Below are 22,739 nucleotides of genomic sequence, written 5' to 3' on the forward strand. Positions count from 1 at the left end.
CATGCGTGCGGAAGTATTAAAGAAAGAATTTAATGACTCACATCCTGGGAAGCCGGGTGGGAAGTGTCCGGAGTCCACTCCTCGGGGGGGGGGGGGGGGGTACTGTAATGAATAGCGGAGATGCCGCCGCGCGGTCCGGCGGCAGAGCGCCTGTCTCCGCGTTCAGACCGGCGGTTTCCGCACAGCAACATGTGTCTGGTTTGTCTGGAGTCTCTGGACCTTCTAGTGCACACAGATGGAGAGCTACGCATGCGCGCGCTAGGCGACAGGACATTTATACCAGCAGAAGGGGAATCAGCTGATCAGGCCGATCAGCTGATCCCAGCTGGACTCTGGATTGGCTGAGTGGCTCGGGCGGAGCTGCACAGCACTGCAAGTATATATAGATCTTGCTTGTCAGTTGCTGGTTGTCTGCCGTTGTGAAAACTTACGTGTGAGCACTCAGACCTCAGTCAGATCCTACAGTGTGTTAGAACCAGGTGGACCTGGGAATTCACACTTAGCCAGATTACGCTATTGTTATATACTGTGTTATACTTTAGACCAGTTCCAGGGTGTCGAGACCAAGGACCTCACACCCGAGCTTAGGATTACTGTGTCATTGCTGTGTTATACTTTAGACCAGTTGCGGGGTGTTGAGACCAAGGACCTCACACCCAAGTTTAGGATTACTGTGTCATTGCTGTGTTATACTCTAGACCAGTTCCAGGGTGTCGAGACCAAGGACCTCACACCCAAGCTTAGGATTACTGTGTCATTACTGTGTTATACTTTAGACCAGTTCCAGGGTGTTGAGACCAAGAACCTCACACCCAAGTTTAGGATTACTGTGTTATACTCTAGACCAGTTCCAGGGTGTTGAGACCAAGGACCTCGCACCCAAGCATATGATACTGTGTTATTCTTTAGACTAGTTCCTGGGTTTCGAGACCAAGGACCTTACACCCCAGACTAGGATTGTGATGTCCATTTGCTCGGGCGTTGCCGACCTGGCCTGCCCGACCCTTCTGGCTGTCACTCATCCCTCGAGTGTTCAGTCTGTCTGTACTACCCGTGACACTATTCCACCAAGTGTCAGTTAGCTGCAAGGACCTCTTGCTCATCAAAGAGTCCTTCCTGCAGTGTAGCCAGTGGCCTATATCCCATTGGAGTCCCCTGGCTGCAGTACAGTCTGATTTCCAGTTTACCAGGGAATCACTGGCTGCCAGATTATCTCTATCTCCTCTCTCAAGGAGATAGTCCCTGCACAGCCCAGGGCCACCTGCTGCCCCTCAGGTGGTTCCTGGCCAAGCTGCCAGTATCTTCCGCCTCACGGGAGATAGCCTACTGTTACACCAAACACTTACACTTTATTAGGTGTCCAGAGGTTAGCCATACTTGTATTATTGGTGATTCTGCAGATCATCCATAATCAAGTATACATCTGTATTATTGATGATTCTGCAGATCATCAATAATCAGATTCTCTCTGTGTGCTGACACCAATCGTTACAGGCAAATGTTTTAGCAGGTATACCAATTCACATGTACTGTACTGCGCTTCATCTGTACATCAAAGGGAACCTGAAGGGAGAGGGATACAGAGGATGCCATATTTATTTACTTTTTAGCTATACCAGTTGCTTGGGAGTCCTGCTAACCTTTGTGGCTGCAGTAATGTCTGAATCATGTAGACCAAGAACGGGTCGCTACAACCAATGGAAGCTATGACTAAGAAGCCGTGTTTCTGCTCCAATACGCGGGAGCTATTTTACTGTGCTGTCTATTAATGCTGCAATAAAGATTGGACTTTTACTTCACCACCGGTGCAGCGGAATTCCTTCTTTGGATTGGAATGTCTGAAGCACACACCTAAAACAAAATCTAATCTTGTCAGATTTTTGTCAGTGCGCCTGACCTTGTTCAAGGTCTATGGCTAAGAGTGTAAGAGGTAGAGGATCAGCAGGATGGGTCAAGCAATAAATATTGCAGCCTCCAATTCCTTCTCAGTTCAGGTTCCCGTTAAGCTACTTGCTTGAAGCACACCAGTCTGTACCAGTCTTTTTCATTTAGTGAATAAGTTTCTTTAGTTGCTGAGTTTGATTCTAAATTTGGTGTAAGGTTTAGCTAGGTAATAGATAACCACTAGCTTTTGAAACAATAACAAAGGTTACTCATTGCATTAAGGGCAGGGGAGGACTGACACAATCTGACAATAATAACCTTTTGGGGAGGGGGGGCTTGGTGTGGCCAAAAGTGGGCAGGGTTCCACGCATCATAAATAATGTTCCAAAAATTCAGTTGGTAAGATTAAATAAGTGCTGTGACTGTTGCTGATGATGGGGAAGATTGGGAGTTGCTTTGACTGCTGCTGGTGGCAGATTGGGGTGTGCTGTGGCTGTTGGCTGGTGAGAGCAGACAGTGGGAGGGTGCTGTGACTGCTGACTGGTAAGGTGATGGGGTGTGCTAGACTCCTGGAGCACTGTGATTGCTGGCTGGTGGGACAGATTGGAAGGTGCTGTGATTGCTGGCTGGTGGGAGTAGATCTGGGGGGTGCTGTGAATGCTGGGGGCATGCTGGAACAAGTAATGGAGGAGGAAAATTGGTAATTCAGTGACTGCTACTGGTTGGTTCAGATTAAGGGTGCTGTGACTGCTACTGGTGGATAGTATTGGTGGAAGGCTGGGGGATGCTGTGGCTGTTACTGGTTGGTGAAGAATGGGGGTGTTGTGACTGTTACTGGTGGGTGAAGACTGGGGGTGCTGTGATTGTTAATGGTGGGTGAAGACTGGGGGTGCTGTGATTGTTACTGGTGTGTGAAAACTGGAGGTGCTGTGACTGCTACTGGTAGGTGAAGACTGGGGTGCTGTGACTGCTTCTGGTCAGCGAAGACTGGTAGTGCTTTGGCTGCTACTGTTGGATGAAGACTGGGGGTGTTGTGACTGGCGACTGCTACTGTTGGGTGAAGTTGGTGGTGCTGTGACTGCTACTGTTGGGTGAAGTTGGTGGTGCTGTGACTGCTACTGTTGGGTGAAGTTGGTGGTGCTGTGACTGCTACTGTTGGGTGAAGCTGGTGGTGCTGTAACTGCTACTGTTGGGTGAAGCTGGTGGTGCTGTGACTGCTACTGGTGGGTGAAGATGGGTGCTGTAACTGCTGCTCCAGAGTGAAGACATATATTAGTATGTCTTTATATAGCACTACCATCTTTCACAGCACTTCACAATGTGTGTAATCATGTCACTGACTGTCCCTCAGAGGAGCTCATTCTGTTTAGTAATCCACATTTTTTTATGAGGACCATATTGTTTATAATTAAACACTGAATAACCACACTCCTGGTGAAGTGCACCATGTTTAAAAAAAAAATCGAGTTACATGGTTATTTTCTGGTCATGTTTTAGCTGGAGATATACATTTTACAAAAACATGAAATACACCTCTTTGCCCTCTGGATAGCCCAACAGCCCCACCGAGGGATTTATAATAGGGTGAGCTAGGAAAGCAGGCTGGGCACCTATGGTTAGTGACTTTCACTATATGTAAACTGGGTGAAAGACATTGTATGTGTTCACTACATCATTAACATTTGCTATTTAACACAATGAGAGATGTTTTAGTCTCTACTTAAAATGTAATGCATTGTTTTTGGTTTTAGAATGAGTCGTACATTTGTGTCACACTATTGGTTCTCTTACAAACGTTCTTTTTGCTATTTGGGGGTCTTCATTGCATATTAGTATATCCATAGATTTTGTCATGCTGGAGGAGTTATAAATGTATGTTTATGTATTGAGTGGTTCACTATACCAACTGTTATCGAACACCAATAGAACTTATTGATACAAAACTACTGCAAAGGGTTTGAACAACATTGGGAAAGTGACTTTAAAGAGGAACTGTAGTGAAAATAACATAATGAATAAAATTGCTTATTTAAAAAAATTCATTTATAGAATATTTTTTTTTTAACAGACGTATTTTATTGAATTTTTTTCCAAAAATACATACAAAACATACATTGCCCATCCCACCCTAACCCAACTCCCTCCCCCCCCCCCTCTCCCAGGTGTGCATCGCAAGGATCATGTCTTAAATATTAAGGTAGAACCTATGGACCGGGTTGGACAGTCTAGTGATAATAGTGTGCGAGTATAGACTATCAGCATTTGTGACACATCAGAGAAACATAATTCTGCTAGTACACCGATGGAGTATCACCTTAGACTAGTTGAGTGACAACATAGTAGAAAACAAAAAGAGAGTACAAGATGTGACTTTCCCTTAGGCCCTAGGTATCAGAGAGAACATCATGAGAGGTAAGATAGTCTAACCAGGGTAACCATATCAAATTGAATTTCTGGGGACAATTTCTATTTAAATATGTTAATTTGTACCATGTCATTGCCTTGTTGATTTTCTTAATCCATAGGGCCCTAGAGGGAGGGTCGTCAGAGAACCATTTATGGAAAATTTCCTTCCTAGCATACATACACAGAATGTTAAATAGGGTAATGTGGTGTGTGGAAAGGGTAGCATCAGTGTATAGCCCCAAGAGTAGACTCCTGGGATCTACCACAACCCTCTCTCCCAGAACCTCGGTCAACAAAGCAGCCACCTGTGTCCAGTAATTGTGAATCACGTCACAAGTCCAGGTCATATGGAAGAAGGATCCAGGTTCCCTTTTACATTTTGGGCAGAGCTCCGATCTATCTGCATAAATGGCATGTAACTGAAGTGGGGTGCGATATGTTCTGTAGATTAATTTGAGATGCAGAAACTTGTCCACAGCAGAGATCGAGACCCCTTCCATGCAGCTTAGGGAGTCCCCCCATTCTGTGTCGGATAGAGGACCCACATCAGCCTCCCACTTGGTTCTGGCTTTATCGAGTCTAGGGGTGGATAGTGGGGCCAATCTGGCATAGACCTCCAAGAGGGGCCTGTCCAGATGTTCCCGCAGGAGGATGCTTTCTAATGGGTCAGATTCCCACGTCCAGGAGCCTGGGAACTGGGTCTGCCATGCATGCCGGACCTGAAGGTACCGGAAGAGCATTTTGTTCGGCAGGTGATATTTAGCTTTCAGTTGTGGAAAAGTTAGTAACATTCCAGCTGGAGCCAAGTGGACCACCTGTTTGATACCCTTGGAGGCCCATAACTGCACGTCAGGAATGGAGGTAAAATTTGCCAACTTAGGGTTGCCCCAGAGTGGTGTGAAGGGGGAGAGGGTGTTCGCTTTCCGCAGATCAGATCTGCTAATCTCCCATGCCTTGATGGTGGTTTTCATTGGGGCTGTGATATTGGAGAATTTATTGATTCCCCTAAAGGGAAGGTTGGTAAGAGATTCCTGGGACCCGACGACTGCCGCTTCCAATAACGCTGCAGTGTTGCGTTCGTCCTGACCAAACCACCATCTTGTGGTGACGAGAATCGAGGCCAGGAAGTAGTTTCGTAGATTGGGGAGAGCGAGCCCACCACCGTCAATAGGGAGTTGCAGTGTGGCCAGCGACAATCTCGGTACACCCTCCCCCCAGATAAAGCTGGATAGTATTGAATCCACCACCCGAAAAATGGATTGGGGGATCCACACTGGCGATTGGCGGAAGACATAATTGAACCTGGGGAGAAATAGCATCTTGAAGAGATTCACCCGCCCCACGACTGAAAGCGGAAGAGACTTCCATGAGGCAGCTTTGCGAGAGAAATGGTCAATAACTGGTTGGAGGTTCGTAAGGATATATTGACTTATATCTTTGTCGATCAGAATTCCCAAGTATTTAAAGCTTGAAACCCATTTTAGTTGGGCATGTGGAAGTAGAGGTGGACCAGCATTATCAATTGGGTAGAGTAGGGATTTGTCCCAGTTTATACGGATACCCGAGTAGCCACCAAACTGATCTAAGATGCGGAGAGCTGCAGAAAGTGAGGGTCCCGCATCACCTAGGAATAGCAGCATGTCGTCTGCATAAAGCGCCACCTTCTCGACCAATTTCCCCACCGAGAGCCCAACCACCTCAGGTGTCATACGAAGCAAAGCAGCCGCCGGCTCAATTGCTAGTGCAAAGAGGAGGGGGGAAAGCGGGCAGCCCTGCCGGGTGCCTCTCTCCAGTGGGAATGGATCTGATACTTCGTCATTGGTTCTGATCCTGGCCAGAGGAGATGAATACATGAGTTTAACCCAGGAGATGAACTTGTCACCCAGCCCAAACAGACGGAGCACCTCCCAGAGGTACGGCCACTCAACTGAATCAAACGCCTTCTCGGCGTCAAGCGTGGCGATAGTTCTTGTGCCAGCGTTATCATGGGAGATCAGCAGATTGGCGTAAAGTCGCCTCAAGTTGATGTCCGTACCTCTGTTTGGCATGAAGCCGGTCTGATCAGGATGGATAAGAACCTCAACAACCCGGGCCAGTCTCCTAGCTAATATTTTGGCGAGAATTTTGATGTCTACATTCAGTAGGGAAATTGGTCGATAGGAAGCGCAGCTCTTGGGATCTTTATCTTTCTTGGGAATCACTACAATAAGAGCAGTTCTCATGGAGTCTGGGATGAGACGGCGGGCTCGCATATAGTTGAAGAGATCAGCTAACTGAGAGCTGAGGTCCTCTCTGTAGAGTTTATAGTATTCTACTGGGATGCCATCCAGGCCCGGCGTCTTCCCAGACTGCATGCTGGCAATGGCTAATTCCACCTCATCCGCAGTTATATCAGTATCTAGAAGCTCAGCTTGTTCCGCCTCCAGTCGTGGCAAGGGGATCCCCCCAAGAAATTCCTGAAGAGCATCCGCTGTATAAGCTACCTTAGAAGAGTAAAGGTCCCGATAATAATCTCTGAAGACACAGTTAATATCAGGTGGTGAGGTGTGGAGAGTGCCTGTCCTATCGAGGATGAGAGGAACACTGGCTTTATTAGTGTGGTCCTTGGCAAGCCAGGCCAGTAGGGAGCCACACTTCTCTCCCTGCTCAAATATGCGGTGTGTTTGTCTTAGCAGAAACTTTTTAGTGAGGTCGACCTCAAGGAGATTAACTTTGATTTGGGCAGCTTTCCAAAGTCGGAAGGCATCGGAAGAGTGAGTGGAACAGAATTCCACTTCTTTGGTTCTAGCAAGGTCCTCCGCTTGAACTAAGGACAGTTTACGTATATCCCTCACCTTTTTGATAGCAGATCTAAAGGCACCCCTTATATAAGCTTTAGAAGCGTCCCACACCACATCAGCAGAACAGGACCCAGTGTTGGTACTCCAGTATTCAAGTAGGTCAGTGTGTATTTCCCCCTGAACATCCGCATCCTTAAGCCAGTATGCGGAGAGCCTCCAAGTAGTCAGAGACCTAACTCCCCCCGTGGATAGCGTTAGTTTAAGGGGTGCGTGGTCTGATATGGCCCATGGGAGGCGGTCTATTGCTAACACCGACGAGAGGGTCTCTCGGGGAACAAAAAAGTGGTCCAGTCTAGACATAGAGTGGTAGGTTGAGGACTGGCAGGTAAAGCCCTGTGTGTCCGGGTACTTCCATCTCCAGACATCCGTGAGGTCGAAGGCCTCAGCCCACGTGCGTAAATCGGACGAATGTCTCAGGGATGGTGGAGCTCTATCCGAGGGCGACATTGTGAAATTTAGATCTCCAGCAATTACTATATGGGCAGACGGGAATTGGGCTGTGAGTAGTACCAGGTCATAGAGGAGCTTAACTTCTGCAGGAGGGGGGAGATACACACTGACCACCACATATTCAACAGAGTTAAACTTTGCATGTAATATCACGTATCTGCCATGGGGGTCAAGTTTCAACGATATAAATTCGTATGCCAGTTGTTTGTGGACCAGCACACAGACACCTCTAGAATAAGAGGAGAAGGTAGCGTGGTAGTGTGCTGCTACCCAGGGCCTTTTTACAGCAAGTGTACGACCTCCTTGTAAATGAGTCTCCTGTAGGAGACAGATATGTACTTTTTGTTGTTTCAAGTAATTGAGAACAAGGGAACGCTTAATCTCATTATTGAGACCTCTGACGTTCCACGTAATAATAGAAATGGACTTAGTGTCTGTGGCCATCTTTAAAATGTGAAGGTTGGGATTGGGAAACCAACCCCCATAGCAGCTCATTCATAAACAATGCGATGCACACCAAAGCAGTTTTCCCTCCCTCGAAAGTCCCCCACCCTAGCCCTCCCTGTATTCCCCCCCAACAATGAGAATACTTAATCCCATAACCCCAACATATCAGTAACATGACAAAAATAGAGCTCACATCAGCGAAAACTGTGTTATATGAACGATAAAATAGCAACGGCTTAAACGTTATAGTACCAAGAGCTCCGGGAACATAGGCGGCAAGGGGTTCCCCGGAGCCGGTCAACCAGGCAGGCAGCCCATGCTTGCGCCGGGTCAGAATGTGGCACGAGGATGAAAGGCCTCAGTGGTGTACCTGGGAAGGAGTATAGCGGGATACAGTGGGTGCTATGCCCCCATGGGGTTCAAGCCATTAAGCCAGCTATTAGAGGCCAGAGTCACTATGAGAAGAAGTAAGTGCTCCACAACCTAGATAGGGCAAACGCTGCGGTCCCAGTTGTAGAAGATACATACTTGAGGAGGCAGAGGTCAGTCTGGTAGGGCCTCAATCCACGTGGCAGCTTCCTCTGGCGTGTCAAAGAGCCGAACGGTTTCGCCGTCTTCAACTCTCAGTTTAGCTGGGAATAAGGTAGCATATTTGATCCCCTTATCTCTTAGCTGCTTTCTGACTGCGTCGAAGGATTGGCGCATTTTCTGTGTCTCTGCAGTGAAATCGGGGAAGATAAGGAGTTTCCCGTTGTCGTAGGGCAGCTCTCCCACTCGCCGGGCCTCGCGCAGTACAAGATCTCGGTCGCGGAAGTTGAGTAGCCTAAGGATGAAGGCCCTTGGCCGGTTGCCCGGCGGGAGTTTCCTGGCCTGAAGGCGATGGGCTCTTTCGACCACAAACTGCGGCGAGAATTCGGCCTCCGGGAGCAGCCTCCGGAGCAGGGCCTCAGTAAAGGCAGTGGCGTCAGTACCTTCGGCTCCCTCCGGCAAGCCCACTATGCGCAGGTTGTTCCGTCTGCAACGGTTTTCGGAGTCCTCCGCTCTATTCTCAAGCCGCTTCACCCTCCGCACGAGGGATTGGATGTCGGTGGTGTTGGTTGCAACCGCCCGTTCGTTCGCGGATGACCGGTCTTCCACCTCCGCTAATCTGCTGCGGATCTTAACTAGATCTTGGCGGATCAGTCCGGTGTCTACGTGGACTTCATCTATTTTTGCAGATAACTTAGCATCCAGCTTTGTTAGCACCTCCAGCAGGGTGGCCTGACTCTCCGGCTCTCTCTCCGCCATTGTCTGCACGCCCTTGCTGCGTTTCTTGGGAATGGCCGCTTGCTGCGTCACTGAGCCTCGTGGCAGGGCCGGAGTAGCTGCAATGTCCGCCTCTTTTGCAAATTTGCTCCGGGTCATACGGGAGCCTTCCGGGAGCTCTTGGCAATCCAGGACTGGTGTTTATTTATAGAATATTTAGTCAATGTTTGCCCAATGTAAAGTCTTTCCTATCCCTGATTTACATTCTGAAATGTTGGAAAAATACATTATTTCCCACAATGCAACAAGGTTCACAGACCTCGGTCATGACATCACACTGTGGGAGGGGCTTAACCACAATATCAGCCATACAGAGGTCCCTGATGATCTATTTGAGAAAAGGTGACGATTTCTTGTGGGAAAGGGGGCATCAGCTACTGATTGGGATGAAGTTCAATCCTTAGTTAAAGTTTCTCTTTCAACACTTTTTACTGTGAAACTAAATTGGCATGTAAATAAAGCCCATTCTTACTAATGAGTTGTTACCTTCCAGTACCAAATGCGATGGTTCTTCATCCATAGCAGTGAGAGGAAGACAGGAGGTACAAGTTCTTTCCAGCCTACTCCTCCTGGGAGTTGAAGGGGATCTCTGGCATGTAACACTTTTTAAAGATTTTTGTGAAGGGGGATTCCCTTACTAACACCGCATTGCATCATATCAGATTTAATCTTTGCCCCTTCCATGTACACTAATGGCAACAAAAATTGTTAAGTACTGTATGTGATATTCTTTTTATTGCACAACAAAAGTTGCTCCCCACTCATGGAAAACCAACAACCAGCTTGGTGAGAGGCAGCTCACCTCTGTGTGTGTTTTGGAGTCATAGGAGGAAACTATTTACAGGAAAGGCACATGCAGAGGGAGTTCCCTGTCTGTGGATACATTTCAAGATGCCATAGCTGCAAGGGAAAACTCTAAAGGTGGCCACACACCATACACTTTTTTAAATTTCTTTTCAATTTAAGAATTGCAATCAATTTTTCTGATTGATTGTAAAATTTAAAAAGTCTGACCAATGTACCACACAGGTGTGTTAAATTTTCCCACAATTATAAAAATAAAGATTGAAAACCCCTAAAAAATTGCTTGGATCTATACATGAAGAAATTGACAATCTGCCCTATACCATTCAATTTTCCTAAAAATTGATCAAAAAAAAAAATCCAACACTCCCGATCAACTTATATATAAAACAATGGGAAAACCGATCAGATTCCTTGCTTGAATATACAAAAATATTTTCTAATCTTGAATTTGTGATCAACCGGGCCATACCCCTCTGGATAAGATTTCTAAATGTTTTGTTCTATTTGAATCTGTATTATATCACTAGTGACCTTAGCCCATTTAAAAACAGGCTAGGTCTGTCCCCATGTGCCTGCCGCGCGCAAGTGCGCAACTGCCGCGCACACGCACATCTGCCGCGTGCACACTTGCACACACGCCCGCCCCTTCCTCCCCTTCGGTGTCTCTGCGGCCATCCCTGCACATGTGCAGTACAACAAAACACACACAGGGACATGGGATGCAGAGACACTTGGGTTTTATTATAGAGGATGTGTGGCCACATTCGTAAACATTTTTTTCTTTATGAGACATATAGAAATAAAAAAAATGCTAAATGTTGTAAATGTTGACGAAAACATACAGAATTTAAGATATTCACAGAGCAAATTCCATGTTTACCAGGGAAGGCCCTTGTTTACATTGTCAGTATTCATTTACAATATAGTGTAATACAGCCATAAGCATAGCCTATATTCTGTTTTACTTGTTGCTCTGTCAAGGCCATCATGCACTCTGACCTGTTTCGCCCCCTTCACACCTCGATCACTCCCCTTGTTTATGTCTGGAACAGCGTGAAATCCTGGGTGAAGTTACTATTTAACTCTTCCACAACTCATGCCTGTTGTCAGCATCTACGGAATGTAGATATGCTAAAAATAAGGTAGAGTTTGTTCCACAAAACAGCTTCTCAACAAACTCATGTCATGAGGGAATTATGCCTGATATTATAGAAACAAATGAATATGTACCCTGAACAAAAAAAGTTGTTAGCTTTTGGACATTTTTTTAACGTTCATGCATTTATTAGCTAATGTTTTATACCTTATTCTATTATTATTTTTACCCTATTCAAATGTTGCTATTCAGAGGACATACGTTATTCTCAGATACCCAGTCTTTATGCAATATACAGGAACTCACTAATGTAAAACCTATATAGTTTTCTAACTAATTGCCCCTTCTTTTCCCCTCCCACCTCCACAGACTTGTTATTAATCTAACAGTTGATCCCAACCTCCCCTATACTCAACTTAGGAGGCCACATGACCCCAGCATGATACTTGGAGCCACTTTGGGATTAATCACATGTCCCAACAACACCCCATCTTACAGCCCCTCCATTACTTTCACATTTCAGCCTGGAAACCCTCACATGCTTCAACATTGTCACACCTCCCCTGTTGCATCATGATGTCATAGCCACTCAGAACTAACCACAGCAGACCAGGCTGCTGACGTGGCACTGTGACATGTCTTCAGAGACTGAAAGAGACCTAGATGGAAGCACCAGCATGACATCATCACTGGAACTTCAGGAATCTGAGCGAGTATAACTGAGTTATTTGAAACAAGGGGGAATTCATTGTGTTAGATGGGTGGAAGGGGGTTAAAAAGACTAAAAAAAATCAGTGAGCCCAACAACAAAAAAATCCAATTTTTCCAAGGGCACAGTGACAGGTCTTGAACATAGAAAGGTTTTTTTTTTTTTAAACAAAACAAAAACTGTTAAGTCTCCTTATACCTATATTCACTAAAGACTAGGACTGAAGTGGAACAAGAGAGAAAAGATTACATATGGAAGTGTGGCTAGTAGGTGAGGCAAATATTAATGTGTGGCACATAACGGGGGCTGTGGAAAATACTAGTTCACAATAGCAACAAACTAGCATGCTTTACTAGAACTCATGGTGGAGGTTCTCATTTACGAAGGTCATGGTATATCCAAAGGAAAATAAAATGTTTGTAGTTTCAGGTAAATGTTTTCCTTTTGAAGATTTTTCCACAGCTTTCCAGGTAGATTTGTCAGTTTAAAGGAAGTGAAGAACAATCTAGGGTTGTAGACACTGAAAATTGTGAGGTTCAAAGCAGATGTCTGCTTGTTTCTGGTTTGAATTTGGAGGAAAAGGTCTTGCTTAGTGAATGTTGTTACAAGTTAGCAACATCACTATCATGCAGATTCATTTGGGATCCAGGACTGGCGTGTATTGGGAATAGGGTGGTCCTTACATGCCACTCCTCCAAGTCCAGGCCTGAGTCCGGCAGAGAAGGTTCATTGGCCCACCTGCATCAATTGCATAAGAGGCTGCAGCTCTCAGTACGCGGGGGTCTGCGTGTGGAGCAAGGAGGCTCATGTGGAACTGTGCAGCAGAGACGCTGCCAAGTCTGGTACAGTAGAGAAGTTGCTGAGGTTCTGGAGGGAGTTGAACTCCAGTACTGGGAATCCAGGAGAAGCCTGGAAATTGGCTGAGGACTGTCATTAGGCCCATGGCAGGGAGTCTTTCAAGACCCAGTGTGGTTGCAGATAGCAACAGGGGTGGCAGGCAGTGACCCTAAAGCAGAGAAGAATGAAACAAAGAGCGGAGTAGGTGATAACCCGAGATCAGGGTTGGCACAGAAGTGGAGTGCTTTGCATACAGTGTGATTGCTAAATACCCAGTATGGTGGATTGTTTCTGTTCTGGACATGTTGTTGGTTGACCAATAAAGCTATGTTAGTTGATTTTTACCCTAAAAAGACTCACTGGCTTGTATGGTGCGACCCTTCTATGCTATGATCTCCTCTACCAACATGAGCTAAACACCAGAACTTCCCCCAGAATATCACAATTGGTGGAGGATGCGGGCAAAGCAGAAGGTGTTCACACCAACAGTGAAAGGGTTAAATGTCAGTTTGTAAGAGTAAAATAATTTGTTTTTCTTGTTGCACCTCTATGAAGTTTTTTGTGAGTGGATTAACTTTATAATACAGAAACAATGCATGCTAAAGTACATATAGGTATGTGGATCTGGTAGGTCTGTACCTATCGGGTGTGGTAGTGGATCCTTTGTGCCATATCGAGAGAATCACTACTAGTACCAGGAATATTTTGGAGATTGTGGACTATTTTAGGACACATTTATCTGTTGTGTAGTGCCAAGGGAGTCTAAAGCTAACAAAAAAAACTTACCTAAGGAGAGCTAAGGCTCTGGGTCCTATAGAGCCTTCCCATTTTTCTCGTGTCCGCATTCCCCTGCAGGCTCCCCTGTTAGCAGTCTGGACTCATAGGTTGTAGACTGCTCTCTTCCGTTTTGGGCTAGCTTCGGGAGTCTTCAGAAGCACTCGGGCTTCCGAAGACAGGCCGCTCCGCACTGCGCACGTGCGAGCGCACTCTCTCGTGCACTGTACAGAGTGTCCTTTCTCGTGCTTGCACAGTATGGAGCCGCCGGTCTTCTGGAGCCTGAGTACTTCTGAATATCCCGCGACGGAATATTCAAACAGAGGAGCCTGTTGGGGGAATGAGGACACCGTGAAGAGAATGGGGAGACTCTATAGGACCCAGAGCCTTCCCTCTCCTTAGGTAAGTATCTGTTTTAATTTTTTTTAGCTTCAGACTTACTTTAACTTATAGAACTGTTATCATGCATAAGGCCTCGTTTCACCTTAATGCATCTCTGGACACAGAGCATGCTGGGGGAAGAAAATGTATGTTATGTTATTTATTAAAGATTATTTGTTGTAGAGAGGCAGCGCTAGTTATGGGCCTGTATCAAATCGTTTTTTATGTTTGACAGTGGTGTCCAGTTAGGAGAAATTTAGTTTTGAAATCACGTAAACAGGGCTAAAACCACTGTGCAGTTCACAACAATTGCTTATAAGTCAGAAAATGTGAGATACAGTAATACAGAAATGGAACATGTTGGCTCTTGGTTTTATTAGTGTTTGTTTGCTGTGTTCGCCTCTCCCCTTTCTCAGTGTCACGTGTACACTTTTTCTTGGTTCTGTCACCATACGCACACTGACAGTGTTGTGTTTTCCGCATATACTTTGACTACAAGCTGTGTGCTCCACGTTGATAGATTTCCAGTGAAGTCAAATCCTGGCATGGCTGCTGCTGCTACAGGTGTATGTGTGACAGAGGCTGCAGGGACTCATGAGGTACAGTTTTCACTCTCGTTGCTGTGGGGTGGGAGAACAAATGTTGTTTTTGGGTCTTCTGGTATGCCCATGTACACCTCTGGCATCATAACACTCTAAGTATATCTGCCAGACTTATAACTCAGTCTATGCTTTGGTAACATACAACTTAAAGATAACCAGAGATGAAGCACCCTCATTTTACCATATAAATTAATAGGAACATGACAGTAAACACCTACTCTGCTCTTTGTTTCATTCTTCTCTGCTAAATCTGCCTGTTATCAGCTCTGATAAGAATCCCCGACTGAGCATTCAGTCTAGCTTTGCCCCTGAATGTTATAGCAGAGTCAGTCTTCTGTAATGTCTTTTCAAGCCCAAGTCTGCCCTCTTGTGGCTCTGCTTTCCTGCTATGTATCCTCCTAGCAGGAAATCAGAGCCAGGAGGGGGCGGGCTTGGGCTTGAAAAGACATCACAGAAGACTGACTCAGCTATAACATTCCGGGACAAAGCTAGACTGAATGCTCAGTCGGGGATTCTTATCAGAGCTGGTAACAGGCAGATTTAGCAGAGAAAAATGAAACAAAAAGCAGAGTCTGTGTTTACTGTCATGTTCCAATTGATATATATGGTAAAATACATGAGGGTGCTTAGTCTCTGGTTCTCTTTAAGCAGAATTCTAGCAATATGTGATGTGGCTCATGAGGAAAGTTTTTATAGGGTCTCCCCTTCCCCATTACTAAGCCAGACTTTAACAATGTCATTATCATAGTCCTGATCATTTTTGTAGCACAAATGATGTGACCTAACTGCTAAATTGTAACCCTTTCCAATCCACTATCGTACTTTGCTCTAAAACATTATTTACAGTATATTATATGCAGCCAGCATTTTTTTTTACTAAACCAGCATTGGAAGGGTTACACAGGGCTTTAAAGTTCCTGGAGATTTCTGCAGACGCATCCGAAGCTGAAATAGATACATTTTGTTTACATAAATGTATCTAAGTGTTGAATGTGACTCACTCTCTCTGACTGAGAAGGAGCTTGGAGGACAGCCAAAGAGTGTGTAACATTTGTCAATAGATACATACAACTAAATAGAATGTAACAATCTGAACTTCTGCATATCTCTCCACGGAACTTTAAACCTCTGTGTTTAACCCTTCCAATGCTGGTCTAGTAAAAAAAAATGCTTTTTGCATATAATATGCTGTAAATAATATTTTAGAGCAAAGTTGAAATGCAGGGTTATATTCCGCTTTAATCGAACAGTGGATAGTTCTCCCCAGCTACTAATGTCAGACACAGTCTGTCGAGGAGCTTGATAGCTGACACAGGTGTCCATACCAGGTGTCAAAGTGGTGGACTAAGTCTGACACTTTGATTACCGCTGAACCCAAGCTATGTCACTGTGCCACTTAATTATAAATATTATGTGGGACATTTGGGCTCCCTGCCGCCTGTGCCACCGCTGGATCTAGTCCTGCACAGCATCAGGCCCCTCAGATCAAAGTCTTGGACCACATCCGACACATCAATCTTTTTTGGCACAACACTGTGCCATGAAATTACGTATTATGCAGGACAGAGCTAGAACATGCAAGTTGGCAACTTCATCCCCCCTTCCCCTGCTGATCAATGAGTTGACTTTTCGCACTAGTGCAAGGAGGTAGAGACCCCACCGGCTCTCCCCAGCACAGATCACTGAGATAACCCATGTCCCCAACACACAGCGGTCTTTTCTGAGTTTGGAAACTACTACAAAGGGCAACGGGAGAAAGTCAGCAAATAAATATTTTAAAGAAGAATTAAAAATGGACATTTATTCTTTGACTTATTTTATGATTCTTTTAAATCGTAACTTAATTGTGGTAAGCAGGAGTTCAACTTTGAAATGAAGGTGGTACAGCAATGGAAAGTGTTTTATTACACATCTGACCCCTTATGTACTACTATAAAATTCCACCAATCACCACTCATAGGTTTAGGTATACAGTTCAGATTCTGCAAGCAGTACAATCAACTCTACAGCTTATGTAACAATTGGCCCTGTTCTATTTTACAAATATTTGCATTCTTACTAATGGTGTTTAATGGTGATAATCAGTTTTAAACTAGACAAGTTAATGCAATTTTTATGTTATGCAATATAGAGAGCTGTGCAGATCTCCCTAATAATAGGGTGAGCTGGGTCCTGGAGGCTCCATGGTTTGCAGAAAGACAGGTTCTCCTGTGGGTTTGGCAGCATGCTTCCCCTTGTAATAAACCAGAGTCCCCCGGACAAGAGTAGCCACTACTTCTCCTTGAAGAAGGAATCCCAGATACGGGGTGAGCTGTAAAACACGGCACATTATCATTCTTACCGTATATATGACTTGCAGTATCTGACCCTGTTGTATTAGGTCTGGCAATACTGTTGTTTTACAGTGTTCCTTTTACCATTTACTGGTACAAGCAGAGAGTATTAGGTTTATTACCTATACTGTAGCTACCAAACAAAATGTTTCTTTCCTGACTATCTTACAATGCACATAACAGAAGCTTTCAATAAATCAATTTATCAATTCAAGTATTTTTTTCTTTTCATAAATGGTTTCTTTGTGATAAAGTCCCTCTGTGATTGGAGACCAACAAGGTCTGATTTTGTACACTAAAGCCACGTACTCACTGCCCGATGGCTCCTGTGACGTCCCCTTAACGACGGTCGTCAGTGATGACTCTTCCTCTCGGTGGGATAAAGCACGAGGTCACGCGACATAAACGGTGCCGCGAGACTTTCGTGATCGCGGTACTTTGCACGGTGTCATCAGGGATCTCAAAGATCCGATCCGCTGTGTCAGTCTGTCATTATCAGCGCGATGCTAGGCAACGTTTACAATCCTGTACCTACCTTGCGATAATGTTTGAAAGTCGTTGGCAAAATCGTTGGGAAAATCGCCAGGTGGGTACGCAGCGTTATACTCAGCCTGTGCCTGTTTCACAACCCCTTAGGGCCTGTTCTGACAGGCAACTGCTGGTGGCTGTGCACAACGTTTACCGATGGGATCCTCCACGTCCTGCTTTGAGATAAATGGCAGCGTTCAATTCAAAGCATTTACAGTTGACTGCCTGTGTTTCCGCAGTGTAGATTTCAGTTTTCCAAGATGCTGAGTGCAGAATCTAGTGTCAGCTGCGTTCGTGGTTTAATGTCCCCCTAGGGGCTCAAGACGTGTCAACCAAGTGCTGGTAACCGATGCCAAATGCATTTAGTACTGGCTAAATGAGCTACCAGGATCTGTCGGTCTACCCTGCCCCTTACTGAACCTCACTTGTGAAGACAGACCACCTGATATGGAGCATTTGCAGCAAAAAGCCTCCTTTGCCATTATAACAGACAGTGATATAGGCTAAATCAATTATCTACCAGTATATGAAGAAAGAGGTCCACAACGATGCTGGAACAAAAATTACTTCTTTATAACATATGGCATAATAACTAATATTAGATATTTGCTGTAGATTAATAAGGATCTTGTTCAAATTGTTTCTAATATTAGTTTTATTAAGTCTGGCAGCCTTGTCCTGACTGGGTTTTATTAGTGTTGTGGCTTGGGGTTCAGGCTAGGTTTACAGTGGTCAGTTTCATAATGCAGGCGTTATAATGAGTGTGAACTACAATGGAGACTAGACATAGACTTCAATACAAAGCCTGCATGCAGCAAGTTAGAATAACACAATCCGTTTCTAAGCAGTACTGTGAACCACCCCATTTAATTGTATAGGCAGCGAGTTAACATACAGAATTATTTTGCAATGCGACTGAGTACTGTGAACTAGCCAGTAGGGGCGTAACTACCGCCCCTGCAAGAGATACAGGGGGAAGGGGGGCCCAAGGGGAGAGGGGGCCCGTGACTCTGGGGCCCACCACCCGCCCGCAAGCATTAACAAGCAGAGTAACGAGTAGGACACAAATTGTGAGCAGGCTGTTGCTGTCGGGTGCGGCGGCGGGCACTAGGACCTTATCAGCCCCCCTCCCCTGTATTTAGTGTGTGGCTGTGTATGTAGTGTGTGACTGTGTATGTAGTGTGTGACTGTGTGTGTCGCTGTGTATGTAGTGTGTGGCTATGTATGTAGTGTGTGGCTGTGTGTGTGTGTCGCTGTGTGTGGCTGTGTATGTAATGTGTGTCTGTGTGTATGTATGTAGTGTGGCTGTGTTTGTGTACATGTATGTAGTGTGTGTATGTGTATGTGTGTACGTACGTGCGTGCGTGGTTCTGCTGACTGCCCAATTTCTGTTTTGTGGGGGTGCCTCAATCGGCCTGATTTATTTTTTGTGGCTGGGGGTGCCTGGGTCAGGTGTCGGGGGGGGGGGGGGGGGGGATGCGGATGGATTTGATGGGGGTCCCCCATCCAAAGTTTCGCAGGGGGGGGCCAGAGGTTTCTAGCTACGCCCCTGCTAGCCAGGCAGATTTTCTTATCACTTTTGCTATCTACATAGCATCCTATCCTGCTGCTGCCACATCCTGTTTCACATTTTGCTGCCCTTTCTTTTTGTAGCATCATTGAAGCTCTTATGATTTTACATTGGCAACAGAAGCAAATCAGGAACAAAATTTATTGGTAACAATATTTTTTGTTAGTAGATTCTCTATACCTTATTTTTGTGATGAATATCCTTCCTCTGCACCTGGGAAAACAACATCAAAGATGTAATACTGAGTGTTACAAAAGTTTAAGGACATCAATCATCCAAAATCACAGAAGGTGAGCTGATGAAAACATTTCTTAAACAAAAAATGACTGCTTGCTGTACAACTTATGTTCTCCAGTGTTCTCCAGCTTTAGTAAATCATGGCCTTCTGTCTAGGCTGAGAAAACCTGTATGTAAAAGTAAGTGAGGCATGCCAGACATACGGGGAGCTTTCAGAATAAGAATAACTTTTATTCGCCAAGTACGCCAGTTTCCATACCCATAATTGCTTGTGGTTCACATGGCAATGGCAGTAGTACATGAGACAGACATGGTGACATAAGAAATACATTCTGGACTTTAGGACCACCAAAAAGACCACTCACCTACCGCTAATGATCAATGCAGAGGCTGTGGAGAGAGTTTCCAGCTTCAAATTTTTGGGAGTCACCATCGCAGAGAACCTGTCCTGGGCTGACAATGCTTTAGCTCTAACTGGCAAAGCACAACAACGCCTCTACATTTTGAGAAAACGAAGGAGCGCTAACCTTCCACAGAAGCTGCTGGTTAATTTCTACAGACGCACTATAGAAAGTGTTCTGACCAATTGCATGACGACCTGGTACAACAGCTGCACGAAGGCTACTAGAGATGCCCTGCAGAGAGTTGTTAAAACAGCAGAAGCCATTATTGGCATTGAGCTACCATCACTGGAACTCATGTATAATACTCGCAGCGTGAGAAGGGCCAAAAACATTATCAAGGACAACACTCACCCTGGAAATGCCTTGTTTGAGCTCCTTCCATCAGGTAGACGTTTTAGATCAATCCGCACACACACAAACAGACTGAAAAACAGCTTTTTCCCATCCGCCATAAACTTGATGAACTCTGAATACTATCTGAAATAATTAACACTGTGTACAAATTGTTTAAATATCTGTAATACCTGGCATACTTGTATAATGTCTTCTCTTTATATCTTTGTTACTATCACTATGTTCCCTATATGCACCGTGGGGTTGTCATGAAAAGTAATTTCGTTGTGTTACACAATGACAATAAAGTTCTTCTTGAATCTTGACATTAATACAGAAAAGAGCAGCACAATACAGAGAATAGGGGGCAAGCAGTAGGACTAAGATAGGACTAAAACTGCAAGCTGTGGGGTCGGGACTGCACAGGGTTGCTTGGCAATATGCTGTTAAAGTTTGGGGTGAGCAATAACTATCTGTGTAAAGCAATTCTTATTGAGCATTAAGCATGAGGACTGCTTGGGGGAAAAAGGTGTTCCTACTCCTGGTGGTTCTGGATGGGATGGTTCTGTAGCGGCAGCCCGATGGGAGCAGGTCAAAGAAGCGATTGCCTGGGTGGGTGAGGTCACGTGAAATCTTGGTGGCCCTCATCTTCATTCTGGCAATGGGGAGGAGGTCCAGAGGCGGCAGAGGTGAACCAGCAGTGGCTGGATAGTGTAATAGTTAAGGGCTCTGCCTCTGACACAGGAGATCTGGGTTCAAATCTCGGCTCTGCCTGTTCAGTAAGCCAGCACCTATTTCAGTAAGGAGTTTCTTGGGCAAGTCTCCTTAACACTGCTACTGCCTCCTGAGTGCGCTCTAGTGGCTGCCTCGCAAGCGCTTTGAGTCTGACAGGAGAAAGGCGATATACAAATACTGCCATTATTATTATTCCGCAGTGCTTATTACTCTTTGAAGTTTGTACTTGTCACTAACGATAGCGCCTGCATGCCAGACAATGACGGAGGAGCAAAGGATGGATTATATTGTAGCGGTGTAATAGATGGTGAGCAGCTCCTGTGGGATTCTGAATTTTTTCAGTTGGCGCAGGAAGAACAGCCTCTGCTGTGCCTTCTTTTGAGTTTTGGTAGCGTTCTGCCACCATCTTATGTCATTAGTTAAGGTTGTGCCGAGGACCTGAACCCTTGGGCAACACCTTCCTGGGTCAGTGGATATTCGCATGTTAGGAGAATTCTTTGCTTAACAATAATTTTGTTGTCTGGGGGACATATTTCCTAATATTCACAAATGTCCGGCTTCAGCCAGACACAGATTTGAGTGGAAGCAGAATAGAATTGAACCTAAGGTGGTGAGCCCTCAGGAACTATTAGGCTCAGAGTCAGATCATACACATAGCAACTTACTTACAGTAGTTGCCTAGGGCCTGAAGAGAGTCTAGGGGCTTGGTTAATGCTAGCCCTCACCAAATCTTACCACAAAAGCCAAGTGGCCATGAAAGGTGAATCCAAAGTTGTTAATTGCCTAGGGCTTCATTTTATCTTAATTCATCTCTGGTTTGGCTGGCTCTGCTTACATTGTTTAATCAGCTATATTTGTAGAATATCAAAAAAATAATGTTATTGTAACTTTATTGAAATGATAGGTCATTGATAAAACTCATTCAGGACATTTTGACTCCAAAGTTTCTAGTAGCAGGAATGTCATTCCTTAGCAGCATAGTTGGAGCTCAGCTGCAGTCTGAAGAACCTGGAATTATCCATAGTGAAGTAAAAAGGGGGAAGACTTCTTTTCATTTCTTGTATGCAGTCTCTTGTGATATTTAGAATATATTACTCGTAAAAGTTCACCAAGTTAAAATGATGCTACAAATCAAACTGTAGCTTCTGTTTTAAAGCACAGATGATAAAACCCTAACCTTTTGTGGACCGGACAGCTCTGGTCTGGCTGCTTTAAGACCAGAGCCGTCCGCGCCCTTTTAAGTGATGTAATTCCTGTGATTGGCTCACAGCAATCTTGGGATGAGGAGCCATGGAAGCTCTGCTGTCAGTGTGACAGCAGACCGAGCAGGTGCAGCAAAGCAGACAGCAGCAGGAGCGGCGAGAGCGAGCGGAAAGCATAGCGGGAATCATTGAAATCTACTCTCTGGTAGGAATAACAGCTCCCAAACAGGGCGTAGATTTCAATCATCAAGGTCTAGAAGCAGTTAACATTAGTTATAGTTACTCACGTTAACAGGTTGATTTGGCATAGCTTTGCCCCCATTCCATTCCAATACCTGAAATTCGCTGTCAGGGTCCCAGATGACAAGATCAGCATCATAGCCTACTTTGATGGATCCCTTACGATCTCCAAGACCACACAGTTCAGCTGGGTTTTCACTAAGAAAACGTGGCACATCAGGTAAACAGAAGCCACGGACCCTTGCTGAGGTCCAGAAAAGCGATAATCCTAAAGGACAAGTTGAAGATTATTATTGTTACTATATACTTTACTGCTTGGTACAATTTGAATGAGACCTAAAGTGTGGTGGCTGCCATATTGATTTCCTTTTAAACAATACCATTTACCTGGCAGCCCTGCTGAACTCTTTGGTTGCAGTAGTGTCTGAATCAAACACCGGAGACAAGCATGTGGCTAATCTAGTCAGACTGCAGTCAGAACATTTCATCTGCATACTTGTACAGGGTCTATGGATACAATTATTAGAGACAGAGGGTCAGCAGTACAGCCAGGCAATCTGCAATGTTTAAAAGGAAATAAATATGTCAGGCTCCATCACACTTCAGGTATCCATTAAGC

The 22,739-nt window shown here is 45.1% G+C and overlaps 1 protein-coding gene across 5 annotated transcripts in view; it reads right to left on the reverse strand.

Annotated features, from left to right (window-relative positions):
• Positions 1–16,311: 16,311 nt before the first annotated feature.
• LOC137571481 (allantoinase, mitochondrial-like) overlaps positions 16,312–22,739 on the reverse strand; it is a 74,005-nt gene continuing 67,577 nt past the window's right edge. For 4 of the 5 annotated variants that reach the window (XM_068280647.1, XM_068280649.1, XM_068280651.1 and 1 more), the window contains exons 10-12: positions 22,216–22,388; positions 19,150–19,182; positions 16,312–16,849 (exon numbers count right to left, since the gene is read on the reverse strand). In XM_068280647.1, coding sequence (XP_068136748.1) covers positions 16,688–16,849; positions 19,150–19,182; positions 22,216–22,388 — 368 coding nt within the window. In that variant the 3' untranslated portion in view covers positions 16,312–16,687. Of the gene's footprint in view, positions 16,850–19,149; positions 19,183–22,215; positions 22,389–22,739 lie in introns of those variants that run through there. The other variant, XM_068280652.1, reaches the window with a different exon arrangement.

This window comes from Hyperolius riggenbachi, chromosome 4, assembly GCF_040937935.1.
Source record: "Hyperolius riggenbachi isolate aHypRig1 chromosome 4, aHypRig1.pri, whole genome shotgun sequence".
Classification (NCBI taxonomy): Eukaryota; Metazoa; Chordata; class Amphibia; order Anura; family Hyperoliidae; genus Hyperolius; species Hyperolius riggenbachi.